The sequence below is a fragment of the Sphaerodactylus townsendi genome, linkage group LG14 (genome assembly GCF_021028975.2).
Source record: "Sphaerodactylus townsendi isolate TG3544 linkage group LG14, MPM_Stown_v2.3, whole genome shotgun sequence".
NCBI classification, from domain to species: domain Eukaryota; kingdom Metazoa; phylum Chordata; class Lepidosauria; order Squamata; family Sphaerodactylidae; genus Sphaerodactylus; species Sphaerodactylus townsendi.
In genome coordinates, this window is record NC_059438.1 from 6852533 (window position 1) to 6865594 (window position 13062).

At 43.3% G+C, this 13062-nt stretch overlaps 1 protein-coding gene across 2 annotated transcripts in view; it reads right to left on the reverse strand.

The window, feature by feature from the left end:
• SLC38A8 (solute carrier family 38 member 8) overlaps nucleotides 1-13062 on the reverse strand; it is a 38312-nt gene that overhangs the window by 22964 nt on the left and 2286 nt on the right. For both annotated transcript variants that reach the window (XM_048515931.1, XM_048515932.1), the window contains exon 2: nucleotides 518-708. In XM_048515931.1, the coding sequence (XP_048371888.1) occupies nucleotides 518-708 (191 nt within the window). The remainder of the gene's footprint in view (nucleotides 1-517; nucleotides 709-13062) is intronic.

Here is a 13062-nt window from a genome sequence, read left to right on the forward strand (position 1 = left end):
ACATGAGGTAAACAGAGAAGAATCAGAAAGTTGGCATTTCCCTGAAGAACAGTTTCTCATCTCATTTCCTCCCATGGTTTCTCATTTGCTACAAATCAAGCCTTGCTTTAAAAATTGGAAGTAGACAGAAGGCCGTCAATGGAATTTCTTTCTGCATAAGAATAGGGAGCAGGGGTGTACCACCCAGGAGGACATATGGGGTCAAATGTCCCTGGGCTGTGGCCTTTTAGTCATATGGGGAGTGGAAAATCACCCCCCCCCCCAACATACACACACACCCCTCCTCCTTTCCCCGGTTCCATACACTGACTTCAAGACCTGGTGCAAAAAAAGAGTTGTTTGATCATGGTGGGGAAGGGCGGCCGCCCATACGGGGGTGGGGTGGGGGCGAAAACTCACATTTTACACCGGCTACATTATCTTTAGATATGCCTCTGACAGTGAGGACTGGGTGCTGTCTGTCCTCCAAGCCAGGTCGCTCCACACAAGACTTTGAACAATTCATTTTAGCACTTACCAGCTCCACAAGGACAGCCGGGGTGATTCCACCAGCCTTGTTGAACGCCCAAGGAAAGTTGAGTAGTCCTGCTCCCAACGCTGACTTCAGCAGAATAAAGACAGCCCCAGCTGAGGAGAGGTTGGGGCTATCCGACTCCAAGGTAGGCCTGGCTAGCAAGCTGATGCTCTCTCTAGCCAGCTCTTCCATGTCTGAAACAGAAAGGAGGGCTGTTTGTTTTATGGGGCTTGAAGTGGAGAAGATTCAAGTAGACGTTAAGTCGGTAGTAGGTCCTCAACCGGTTCTTGGAAGAATCACTTTAGTTCCATGGCTTTGCACAGTCTGGAGAGATTCCTCTCAGCACCCAGGAAGCAGAGCAAAATAACAGGAGGGGGGCCCACCATCCACCCTACATAGACCTCACTGGAGGTTAAAAAAAAAAGAGGGAGGAGAAATCTGAAGGCAAATTAGACACCAATTGAAGGCCAGGAAAAGCACTTTTTTAAAAAAAAGGTTTGAAAATCAGCGAGAGTATGTTCAGAGCAAGCTTCTTCCAGTGGTTGTTCAATTCAATTAGCACGTCCCGCTCTGGAGAGATTGAAACTGAAGTTGTAAGACTCACAACTCTGCTTGGTATTTTACAGGCAGGCGTCTGCAAACAAACAGAAAGTCAAACGCAAGCAGCTTTGAAGAGCAGCAAACAGGGCCAAAAGGCATGGTTACACATAAGGTTGCCTGCTCTCGGTTGGGAAATATCTGGAGATTCTGGGGGTGGAACCTGAAAAGGGCAGGGTTCAGAGAAGGGATGGACTTCAGTGTGGCATAACGCCGTAGCCTCCACCTTCTGAACCAGCCATTTTGCCCAGAACTGATCTCTGGAGGAGGGCAACTCAACATACTGCCCAGCATACTTTTTACAATTTCCTTCCCAAACCCTTCTCTGCAGGGCTGGAGTGAGGGGGAACTGAGCCTGGGGCATGTGTGCGCCCTGTGCCCCTGCCACACCCCCGCCACCCTGCAACGCCCCTGCCCCAGCATGCACCCAGTGTATCGTGCACTTCCCCTTCCCCTTGGCGCTACACCACTGCTTTTCTGTGTCCCCCCTATACAGAGGTGAGGCAGCTGGTGGCAAGAGACAGGGCTTTTTCCACGGTATCCCCTTTCCTTTGAAATTGGTTTCCTAGTCACATATTCTACTGTTTTAGGTGCCAAAAACTTGGAAATATCTACATATACACCACAGCTATTTATTTATATGTGCTTTTCTTCCCAATGGGGTTTACAACATAGTCTCCTTCTCCATTTTACCCACAACAATGCTGTCAGGGAGGTTAGGCTAAAACATAGCAACACTCAAGGTCAATTCATGGCAGAGTGGAGATTTGGGCCTATGTCTCCCAGATCCTTGTCTAAAACTCGAACCCCTATACCAGCGGTTCTCAACCTGTGGGTCGCAACCCCTTTGGGGGTCAAACAACCCTTTCACAGGAGCAGCAGTGGCGTAGGAGGTTAAGAGCTCGTGTATCTAATCTGGAGGAACCGGGTTTGATTCCCAGCTCTGCCGCCTGAGCTGTGGAGGCTTATCTGGGTAATTCAGATTAGCCTGTACACTCCCACACATGCCAGCTGGGTGACCTTGGGCTAGTCACAGCTCTTCTGAGCTCTCTCAGCCCCACCCACCTCACAGGGTGTTTGTTGTGAGGGGGGAAGGGCAAGGAGATTGTAAGCCCCCTTGAGTCTCCTGTGGGAGAGAAAGGGGGGATATAAATCCAAACTCTTCTTCTTCTTCTTCTAGCCTAAGACCATTGGAAAACAATATTTCCGATGGTCTTAGGAACTGAGACACCGCTCCTCTATCTGTCTCCAGGCGGGTCCGCTCACATGCAGATACGCCCACATATGAGAAAATACATCCTGCATATCAGATATTTACATTACGATTCATTACAGTAGCAAAATTAGAGTGATGAAGTAGCAACGAAAATAATTTTATGGTTGGGGGTCACCACAACATGAGGAACTGTGTTAAAGGGTCGCAGCATTAGGAAGGTTGAGAACCACTGCCCTATGCCTTGCTGACGATAACAGCAAAAGAAAAAAAAACTCCCCACATGGAACAAGTCGGGTTAACAAAATAATGGATTAAATGGACATTTCCCAAAAAGTCTGCCCAACCACGCTGAAAATAAAAAAAAGTTCAATAATAGAAATTAATTTAAACAGCTGTATTATACATGCTGAAAACATGTATACTTGGTACAAAAAAAAAAGCCCGGTCTGCCCACAGTCACAGTGTCTGAGACAATTTGAATAGTGCTGAATTCCCCATCAACCCGAGGTCAGAAGCAAAACATCAAATCAACCCAGTTTGTTCAAATCTTGAAGATGGCCAGTTGGAACTGGTTGGAGGAGCACACAAGAGCTGCTTGACCACGTCAATGGCCATTGTCCTCCAGGATTCAGATTAGCAGCAGATTAACAGGCAGATGGGTTTTGCTCTCTGTCAATACATGAATTGGGGGATGCTCAAGGATGCTGATAATTCTGTTACGAATATATAATGCAGCCTATGTGAAACTTGCACTTAAAATTCCATTTAAACTGAATGATAACGCCAGATGGCAGAATAAAAAACAAAGAGCAAATATCAGACTTTTAACACTGACATGTCAGGGCAGAACACGGCGACCGCATGAACTGCAGGTAAGTTTATGCCACGGCAAGTTTATTAGTATAAGATCTTCCACAACGGTCAGTTTTTTTTACAGGCAACAAAATGCAGATGGCCAAAGGTGTAAGAGTTTTCCTAACAGTATCCTTGTCTATCATTTGTGTAAACCTAGAACCAGTAAAAGTTTAAGTCTCCTGAATTAAAAAAAAAAATAAAACATGGTTTTACCTGAGGAAAAAGAAAGCAGCTGCATTCTAGCAAGGGATACCCCAAGAGAAGAATCTGACCATCTTAATTCATTTTGCATTTCCCAGCTATGCGACCTTTTGATCTCAGTAAGCAGGATAAAGAGACTTTAATCAGCTGCTATGAGGAATTATGACTGGCTAATTGTGTCTGTCATCCCAATTATATCTTTGCAGCCTCAAGGTGTTCCTAGCCATTTAAAGTGTCCTTTTCAGCCCCCGTCATCATTAGCTGTCCACAAAAGAATTTGGGCATAATTGGCTTGTATGCCTTAGAAATTAGCCACTGGGCTGTAAAAGAAACTCAGCCAATGGGAAAGTCTAAGCCCTTGCTGGTGCGCTTTGATACAATTTGGGTCTGGTTTTCAAAGGCTCTGCAATGGTCTCTAATCTTTCATTGGAGACATGGTGAGAAGATGCATCTCTCCTGCAAACAGGAATTAAAAGAAAGAAAACTAATCCTAAGTAAAGTGCAGGCACATTTCAGAGTAGCTGCTAGAAGTAGGGGAGGGGGTGTCAAGCTGCCAGCTGGATGCTAGTCCATATTGTATACCAGATACCACCACACCCCCTTCCCCTCACTCTGATTTAGATATTCAGTGTTCCCCCGCTATTAGTTTTTTAAAGGAAAAAATATGTTTTTTACCATTTCCACACAGCACAATCAGAGGTGGGATCCAGCAGGTTCTCACCAGTTCCTGAGAGTGGGTTACTAATTATTGGTGTGTGCTGAGAGGGAGTTACTAATTGGGTCTGCTTTTCCGTTAGAAATTCCATTAGGTCCAAAAATCATAAAGTCCTGTTGTTTCCTATGTGGCTGGTTAGCGAAGGTAGAAAACAGGATAATTCTCCTTGTTGGGCTGTTTTAAAAACATGTTTTAGAAATATGGTCAAGTTCCTTGTTTAAGGAAAGTATCCTTCTTTTGATTTCTAGAAACAAAATTAAGTATTTGACAGGCAGTCAATTAGAGGAGAAGTAGTTGTTTCTGTTGGCAGTAGACGATAGGACTTGCTCTAATGAGTATAAATTATGGACAGAAAGATACCAGCTGGAAATTAGGAACTTTTTTTTTTACAGTAAGAGCTTTTTACAGTAACAAAGAAATTATTAATGCCCCGCCCCCGGAATGCCCGGCCATGCCACCGTCGTGCCCCACCCAGCCCCATTGGCGCTACGCCACTGTTTGAATCCCACAACCCTGGGAACCTGTCTAAAATTTTTGGATCCCACCACTGAGCACAATCATACCGGGTTACAATCGGCAGCTTACAATACGGGTCTGTTTTATCCCAGTTTTTCCCTTTGCATGGTTTCCTGTTTTGTGAAGGAATCCAGTGCAGATCTGGAGGAAATACTCCAGTTTCTTTCGCACAAGCCCAGGTCTTTTGTATTCATATTGCAAGCGTATCCATGCATGCCCGGTGTCCCGTGTTCTGATTGGCTGTTGTTTTTGAGTGGTAGCTTGTATGAAAGTCAGGCAGGGAGATCAGGTGGGTGGGCGGGAAAAATAAACTGGTTCTGCTCCCATGGTGCTTGCGTGATAGCGAGCTCACCAGTTATCAATGAATTTAAATAAGTTTTTGCTCTAATTATAGTAGTAAGTTCTGCCATCTCCCCCAAATGCAACAGTTTCACAAGCCATTCTTCTGTAGGTATAGAAAAAGTTTTCAATTTTTGTGCATGTAATATTCTTGATGCTGATGTCAGATGAAAAAACAAAGCTCCAATTTTTTTCAAACTGTCTGCCCATAAGAGTCAAAAGAAAGGCCTCTGGTTTCATTTGTATATTAGCCTTTAAAATCTTCTGAATTGTTACATGTATTTGTATTGAAATTTTTAGCTTTGTTACAAGTCCATCATGAACTATAGAAAGTCCTTCATGATGATCACATTTCCAACACACATTTGAAGCATTTTTTTATAAATCTTGGCCAATTTCTCCAGCAACAGGTACCAACAATAGATGATTTTATAAATTTTCTCTTGAAAACTGGAACTTAATGTAAATTTAAGCCCCTAACCACATATTTTCCCATAATGCCATTTATATATTATGCCCAAAGTTGATGGTCCATTTCAGCCTGTATACTCTTTCATTTGTTCTTCTGTGTCAAATCTCAACAAGAGCTAATACATTTTAGCAATAACGTGATGGTTATTCGTGCAGAGTTCCATGTCAAATTCAACCTTAAAGTCTTCAAAACCATGAGATCTTTCATCTATTTTAAATTTCTAGTAATTGTGCATTTAAAAAACAGTTACAAGTATTTGATCTCCTGATTTCATTTTACATTCCCCTTGCAAAAAGTCAAAAATGTCACAAATATGTTATCTATGTGTTTTCAAACATCATATCACATTTAAATAATTCTTCTTGTACGGAAAGGCACCTCAGCATTTTTGATATAGTCCAGATTTAAACTGGTCCCATATTCACAGAATGGCACACCTTATATAATGATTATTAAAATCTGTATTAAGTTTAACTTTTTCATACTATCAATAGGCATGCCTATGTCCTTCTAGATCAGGGGCAGGGAACCTTTAACACTCAAAGAGCCATTTGGACCCGTTTTCCATGGGAAAAGGAAACACTTGGAGCCACAAATAATTTTTGACATTTAAAATAAAGATAACACTGTATATATTGGGTTTTTTTTACCTTTTACTCCGCTCATTCTGAGAAGCACATGGATGTGTCCGCCCTGCTGCCTGCCCTGCAGGGCGGGCAAGGATGGGGCCAGCGGCTCGGCCTCACCGGCCGCCGGGAAAGCGCCCGCCCCGCTCCAATGGGGCAGGCAAGAGGGGAAGCCCGCGGCGTGGCCCAGCCGGCTGCGGGCAATTGGTGCGTCCGCCCTGCTGCCTACAGGGCGGGCAAGGATGGGGCCAGCGGCTCAGCTCGTGGAGCCGCAGTGCAAGGGCAGAAGAGCCGCATGCGGCTCTCGAGCCGCAGGTTCCCTACCCCTGTTCTAGATCAAACAGTCTTCTGTTTCTCAACATAATCCATTATTTCAACCAAACCAAAGAACAAGCTGCAAAATATAATTTCAAATCAGGTGAACTTAGACCTCTTCTTTCTTTTGCATGTTTACAGTACTGGTATTTTATTTTTCCCCTGCCAGGCCAATTTGATATATTCTTCTGCCATTGTTAAAACATAGATACTGTTTGAAACAGAAATACCATTCTTGGTAGTAAATTCGTCTTAATTACAGAAATTCACCACAGCGACAATAACTGGAGTTTTTTTCCAACTTGGCAAATCTTTTTTTTTAACTTCTGTTCCATGTTTTAACATAATTATTTTAAAATTACAATTCATATTTGACAACATAATACCCAGATATGTCACCTTTTTTCCAAACTAAAAACCTGTTTTACTCATCAACTCTATTTAATCCTGTGCATTTACATTCTTTGTAAAACCTTTGTTTTCTGACTATTAATTTTTAAACCCAGTAATTCATCAAATTCTTTCAGTTTTGATGTTTAAGATTCAGATTTTGATATATATCAGAATATAAAAAGAAACAATAAGACAGTAAGACAAAACATTTAAAAAGCTCTTTTCCATCACACAGTTCTGAGCATTAGAGAGCCAATGTATTTATAAATATATTCGATAATGTCACAAGCAAACTCTAATAATCAAATATAGTAATACAGAATAGACATTATTATATGATTACTAAAATTAGTTTCTTAGAAGCTATGTGTCCCTATAGAAGCTATACTAACAATACTCCATCTTTTTCCTCATTGACCTCATTTATCTGTGTATTACTTACCCAGTAACTGTTTGCTTTGCAGTGGGATTTTCCTGTGTTGTTTTGTTTGCACAGGGATTCTCCACCATTTTGCCTGCCCACCACTTCCTCATTGTTTCCATGCAACCTCCATTTAGGGAGATTGCCCGCTGCTTTTTTTTCTGTTGTTTTTGGCCAAGCATTGGTCTGCTAAATCATGTCAATTTCTTGTCAATTTCACTGGGTATATTACTCCAGCAATAGACCTTCAGTATGAAAAGTTTTTAAAAGGAAAGCCCTTCTGAAATGATGACTCAAAAAATGGGGAAAACTGCTATGGTATGGGGAGGAGCAAGAAAACCTGAAGAAAGCTAAATGCATGCTCATCTCCTTGACTTTCCCTGCAAAGGGAGAGAAAAAGTCGCACTTTCAGAAATCGTAGGGATTCTCTGAGCTGAAGGCAATGTGACTGCTGAAGAGGGGAAAACATGTGCATAACTGAACCCAGCCCTAAGGGAATATACTCTCAATGAAAATGAGACCTTAATATTCTCTGGACAGGGTTCATGGTCCAGTTCACAATCTTTAATGGATTTTCTAAAATCAGCAACTTCCAAAGTCCCTTGAAGTCAGTAGGCTTCACTGGATGCAACTCTGCTTAACACTGCACTTCTGGGGACTTCCTGACAGGGTAGAAATTTGAACCCAGATCTCCGTCATACTAGCCGCCCCTTTTGATGCAGATTCAAAACTGCTGCGTCAGAAAAAAAAATCCTCCTCCAAAACCCAAAACTATTTTATTCTCCAGCTCTTATTTCCATTTCCTCCCTTTTACTAGCTCCTGCTCTTTTACAAATTTGTCAGTTTGTCAAGTAACCTTACAAGGCATTTTGTGCCTTACATTTCTTCTTCGTTGCAACTTCTTTAAACGGGTGGCTGAAGACAGGTCATGCTTGCACCGTGTTGGATAAATGATTTTTAAATAAAAGTGAACCAGACATGTTACTTCCAACTATGGTCAAACAGTTTGGCTACAGGAGAGCTGGCACAATGCGGGAAAGGCAAAATCTGATCTTTGCAGCCAGCCTCACAAAAGAAGAGCTTTCTTCTGTCAGCTATTTATAATTGCATCCATGCGAGGTTTGGTATGCAAAACGTCTCCCTGATTTGAAGTCATTTCATGAAATATCTTTTGGCTCTGTTAAGCTATTTAACCTTTTCGGTAATCCTCCCTGAGCCAATGACTGGCTGGATAACCTTTGGCAAGTCCCTTGACCTTGCTGACCCATGGTCAAAGTAGGTGGAAAATTCGTTAAGCTGACCTTTTTTTTTGCGAGGGAAAGCGCCAGAGGAGGGGAGATCCCACATCAGGCTGAGACTCAGAGTGAACGTTGCAGTTTTCATTTTGTACACAGCTATAACATGCCTTCGCAATCTCCCAGAAGATTACGGATTTATCTAGCATGGACTCAGGCTGACATTTCCAGTGAGTCTGATGAAATTTGAACACTAAACCTTCTTGCTATATCTGAGACATTTTACTAAATCAGAGGTATCCAAGATGTTTATTTGGAGGGGGGAAAAGTTTTCCCAAGAGCTTTCCCAAGAGCTTTCCATAAAACAATCTAACTTAAAAATCACAAGGTATAAAGGTAAATAAAACAAATCCAGCTCAGTCCAATACAACCACAATCCATCATATCGAAACTAAAAACAGCAGGACAAAAACCTCACCATCATCACCAAATATTCAACAGGTCTTAAGATGAATGGGGCCAGAAGGACATTCCAAGGGAAGAGATTCACTGCCACCACCAAGAAGGCCCCATTGCAAGACCCTGCAGGGGCCGGCTGGGAGGAAAAAATGTCCAGGGAAATGGCCCCCAGTCTGCTCCTCCCCCACAAAGACAATGAAACAGCCTGCCCTGCCATACCTACAAATCTTGTCCAGACATCTCCTGGGTGCAGGGAGTTTGTGGCAGTAGTGGTTGCCCCTGCCCCACATTGGTGAGGGGGGCTAGGGTAGCATCAGGGGGGACAGCTCCTCAGGCCATTGATCCACCAGCACTTTCCGCAGTGGCTGTAATGGCCTGTTCATCTCTTAGGGGTTTACACCAGTATTTTTCAGGCTTAATAGTCCTAGAAATGTTCAACAAACCCCCAAAAGCCAAATCTTCGTACCAGATTTTTTCAGGAATCCAAAATTTTTCAAGTCTATTTAAACCTGAAAAATTCCAGCCACCTCTGATCTCCACATGGAGCTTAGAGGCAGCAGTGGTGCACAGAGATAAATGTGGGCCTGGCCAAGTCAAGTCCAGCAACCAGCTCTGGACCACCAGCCATCTCCAAGATCCAGCCAGCAGTAAGCAATAAGGAGAGGGAGAGGGAAATTGTTTCTTAAAAAATGGTGGCGGGTCAAAGGACCCCAAATGGTGCCCATAAAATTTGGCCGTATTCAGGATCCTCTTTTCATTTCCCTTAAATCATCATCAGTTGGCCGGAGTAGGGTGGTTTTAAAAACCTGCACAAATACCAATAAGGAATTTCTGTTTTTTTTTTTCAGTTTGGCTTTGCTGATTACCCACCCCTAATGTCTGTCCAAACTTCTAATAGCAACAGAACATGATGCAGAGCCTTTCCCAACCAACTCAACAGTTAAAGCAGTGTGACGATTTCAGCGTTACATTGGGAGACCCAGGTTCAAATCTTCATTCTGTCCATTCTCTCTTCTGGGTGTCCCTGGGCCAGCCAAGGTCTCAGCATAATTTACCTCACAGGGAAAGGAAGAATCTCATCCAGGTTAGAGATTTTCATGTCCAACAGCACACCATCAAAAAATAATCCCAAACACCACTAGATATTGCACTACATTCAAAATGAGTTACGAATAGAAGCTTGGCATTTCAGAGTTACATTTAGTCTTTTTTCTGGGCTTCTCTAATCTGCATTTAAAGGACTGGGATGCAGTGGCAAGCATAAGGGCTCCATTCATCGTATTGAAACTCTACACATAAGAAAGAACTGGAGCGCTCGTATCACTCATGCTTTGCAATGGATAATGATTAACGCTTTGATTACAAGTGGCCAGTCCCATTTCTGGATTCCATACATGCAAGACTTGACCTTACAGAGGCCTAAATGCATTCTGAGTGTATACCCTGTGCAGACATGATCTCACACTTACGGAGCCTGAAGGCCTACTCACACATTACAAAGTACTCATGCCAAACGTGGATCCAGCTCTTGGTTGGAAAAACCCTGGAGATTTTGGGGTGGAGCATTGGGAAAGTGGGGTTTGAGGATGGGAGGGACTTCAAGGGGCGGAGTCCACCCTCCAAAGCAGCCATTTCTTCAGGGGAACCAATCTCTGCCATCTAAAGAACGGTTGTAACTCTAGGAGCTCTCAAGCAGCTGAGACAAGATCACAAGCATAGGTCCTTCTACAAAATGTGTTCTGCGGGCATGTGCAACCTCAATTTGCCTGAAGGCTGTGCAGAAAAGGGAAGACGTGCTCAACCCTTTAGACTTTATTTAATCTTGCCGTATGAAACCAGCTGCCTGCTCTGCAGTTAATTTAAGATACCAACTGCAGGTCAGGAGGACCCCAATTTGGAATGGTAAAAACTTTACTATCTTATTCTGATAAGTCTGCAGAATCTCACTGAGAAAGATGGGTCATAAATGAAGTAGATAAATTGATAGATTGTAGGCCATTGGGTGGCCTTGGGCTAGTCACTCTCTCAGCCTCACTTCACAGGGATTTCGTGAGGCTAAAAAGGGAACCAACCAAATATGCCACCCTGAGCTTCTTGGAGGAAGAATGGGATTTTTAAAAAAAATCTAGTAGACAGGTGGAACTACAGTGCTGCCTAGGCCCAGTGGATGCACTGAATTAAAAAAGAGAGATACAACGCGATAGAGTCCACCTTACAAAGCACCAGTTTTCTCCAGGGGAACTGATCTCTGTTAGCTGGAGACCAGTTGTAATTCCAGCAGATCCCTAGCCACCACCTGGGGACTGGAAACCCAAATTTTATTTAATTCAGTATGTATCCCGCCCTTCCCCTTGATGCTCAAGGTGGCTTCTAACAGAACAATGCAATAAAACCATGGATTAACTAACCAATTAAAACCACAGATGGCTGCTGAATATCAAACTTAAATTCACTAAAACTCTATGTTTTTACCTCCAACAATGCACACAGAAAGAGTGTGCGGGAATGAGGAGAGAGAGGCCATTTGAGTAGTCAACCATAGCTGCCTCAACCATAGGCATGGTGGAACAGCTCTGCCTTACAGGCCCTGCAGAATTGCACCAAGTTCCTCAGGATCCTGGCGTCGCTGGACAGAGTGTTCCACCAGGTGTGGGCCAGGACTGGGAATGCCCTGACTCTGGTTGAAGCCAACCGGACATCTTTTGTGTCAGGGACATGCATCTGTTTTAAACATGCACCATCATTCATTTTAAACAACCTAAACCTATAACACTGATCTAGAATGTCACAGGGTTATTTTCCATGGGGCAGCTCTCAAGTGCCTCACAGTAAGAGACCAGGGCAAATATTACCTGAAAGCAAGCAAGGGGTGAACAGAATTCAGAGCAAGATGGGGTTGGGGGAGAGAAACAAAGCTTTGGATTTCTGTCTTGTTGCTATAGTTTGGGATACATTTTCCAATGGTAGAATGGAACTTTGCTACCTTCCTACTGAATGTGGCTCCCAGAGGATGGGAGACCCTGAGAAATCAAGAACAGAACCTACCACCCTCTGATTACAAATAATGCCAATTATTGCAATGCATAAAAGTGTATACATTTATTCAAAACAAAGTGTAAATAAATAACTAGGGATGGGACTTTTTGGTTTCCGTTGCAGTCCTTTGGGGGGCGGTTTGGGCAGAGGAGCACATCAATTTTGGGGGGACCGAGTTTGCATGCCAGACCCCACCCCCGGCCCATGGGGCCCTCCTTAAGAGGCATGAAGTGGGGCGGGCTCAGGGAGCATGCCTTTGAGAGCCTCTGCAGGCAAGCCCGACACCCCAGCTGGGTGGGCCATGAAGAATGGGGGCGGACATGGAGTGACCCATGACCTCTATCCTCCCCAATAGAATGGGGAGGAGCTGGGAGCAGCCAGGGTGGCTGTCCAGCAGGGAAGATGCGCTCCTCTTAATCACCCAGCTTGGTTCAATTATTTAAATTAAAAGGGCTGCGGCCCTATTCCAATCCCTGATTATTTCAAGTAGCCTCTGCACATCTGGCCGCAATTAAAGAATCACTTACATATAACAAAGTCAAGAATCCACATTCTCAGAAGAGTCATTTGCAGCTTAGCCTAGACAGACGGGACAATTCAAACCAGAGAATCTCTAACATGATGCTAAATGTCTGGAATTTGTGTATCCATTATTGGCCAGAATGAATAATGACACAGATGAAGTGGAAATGTGACTGCGAAACGGGCACTTACCAGGGAAATCAGTCTCTGAATTTGTATGGACTGATGTCTACATGCTCAGGAGGCTTACATTGATGCATACTTGTATCCTTCTTTGATTTGGTTCCTGTATTGGGATGTGGATTCTTGATTTTGTTGTATATAAGTGATTCTTTAATTGTTTGCACTTTGTTTTGGTTAAATTTATACATTTTATGTATTATAGTAATTGACATTATTTGTAGTCTGGTAGGTTCTGTTTGTTGTTCTTGGTCTGTTTCTGCTACACTAAGTTTGTTTATTTTTTTGTTCTTTGAACTAGACCCTGAGGAATGCCATGAGGGACGATCTGCAACAGAAAGGGGGGGATTGGCAGAAACTGCACATGTCACCTAGATCAAATCCATAATATTGTGGCATCCGTCCTGCAATTTTGGAAGCTATATCTGTGCATTGTGGCATGCCATCTTT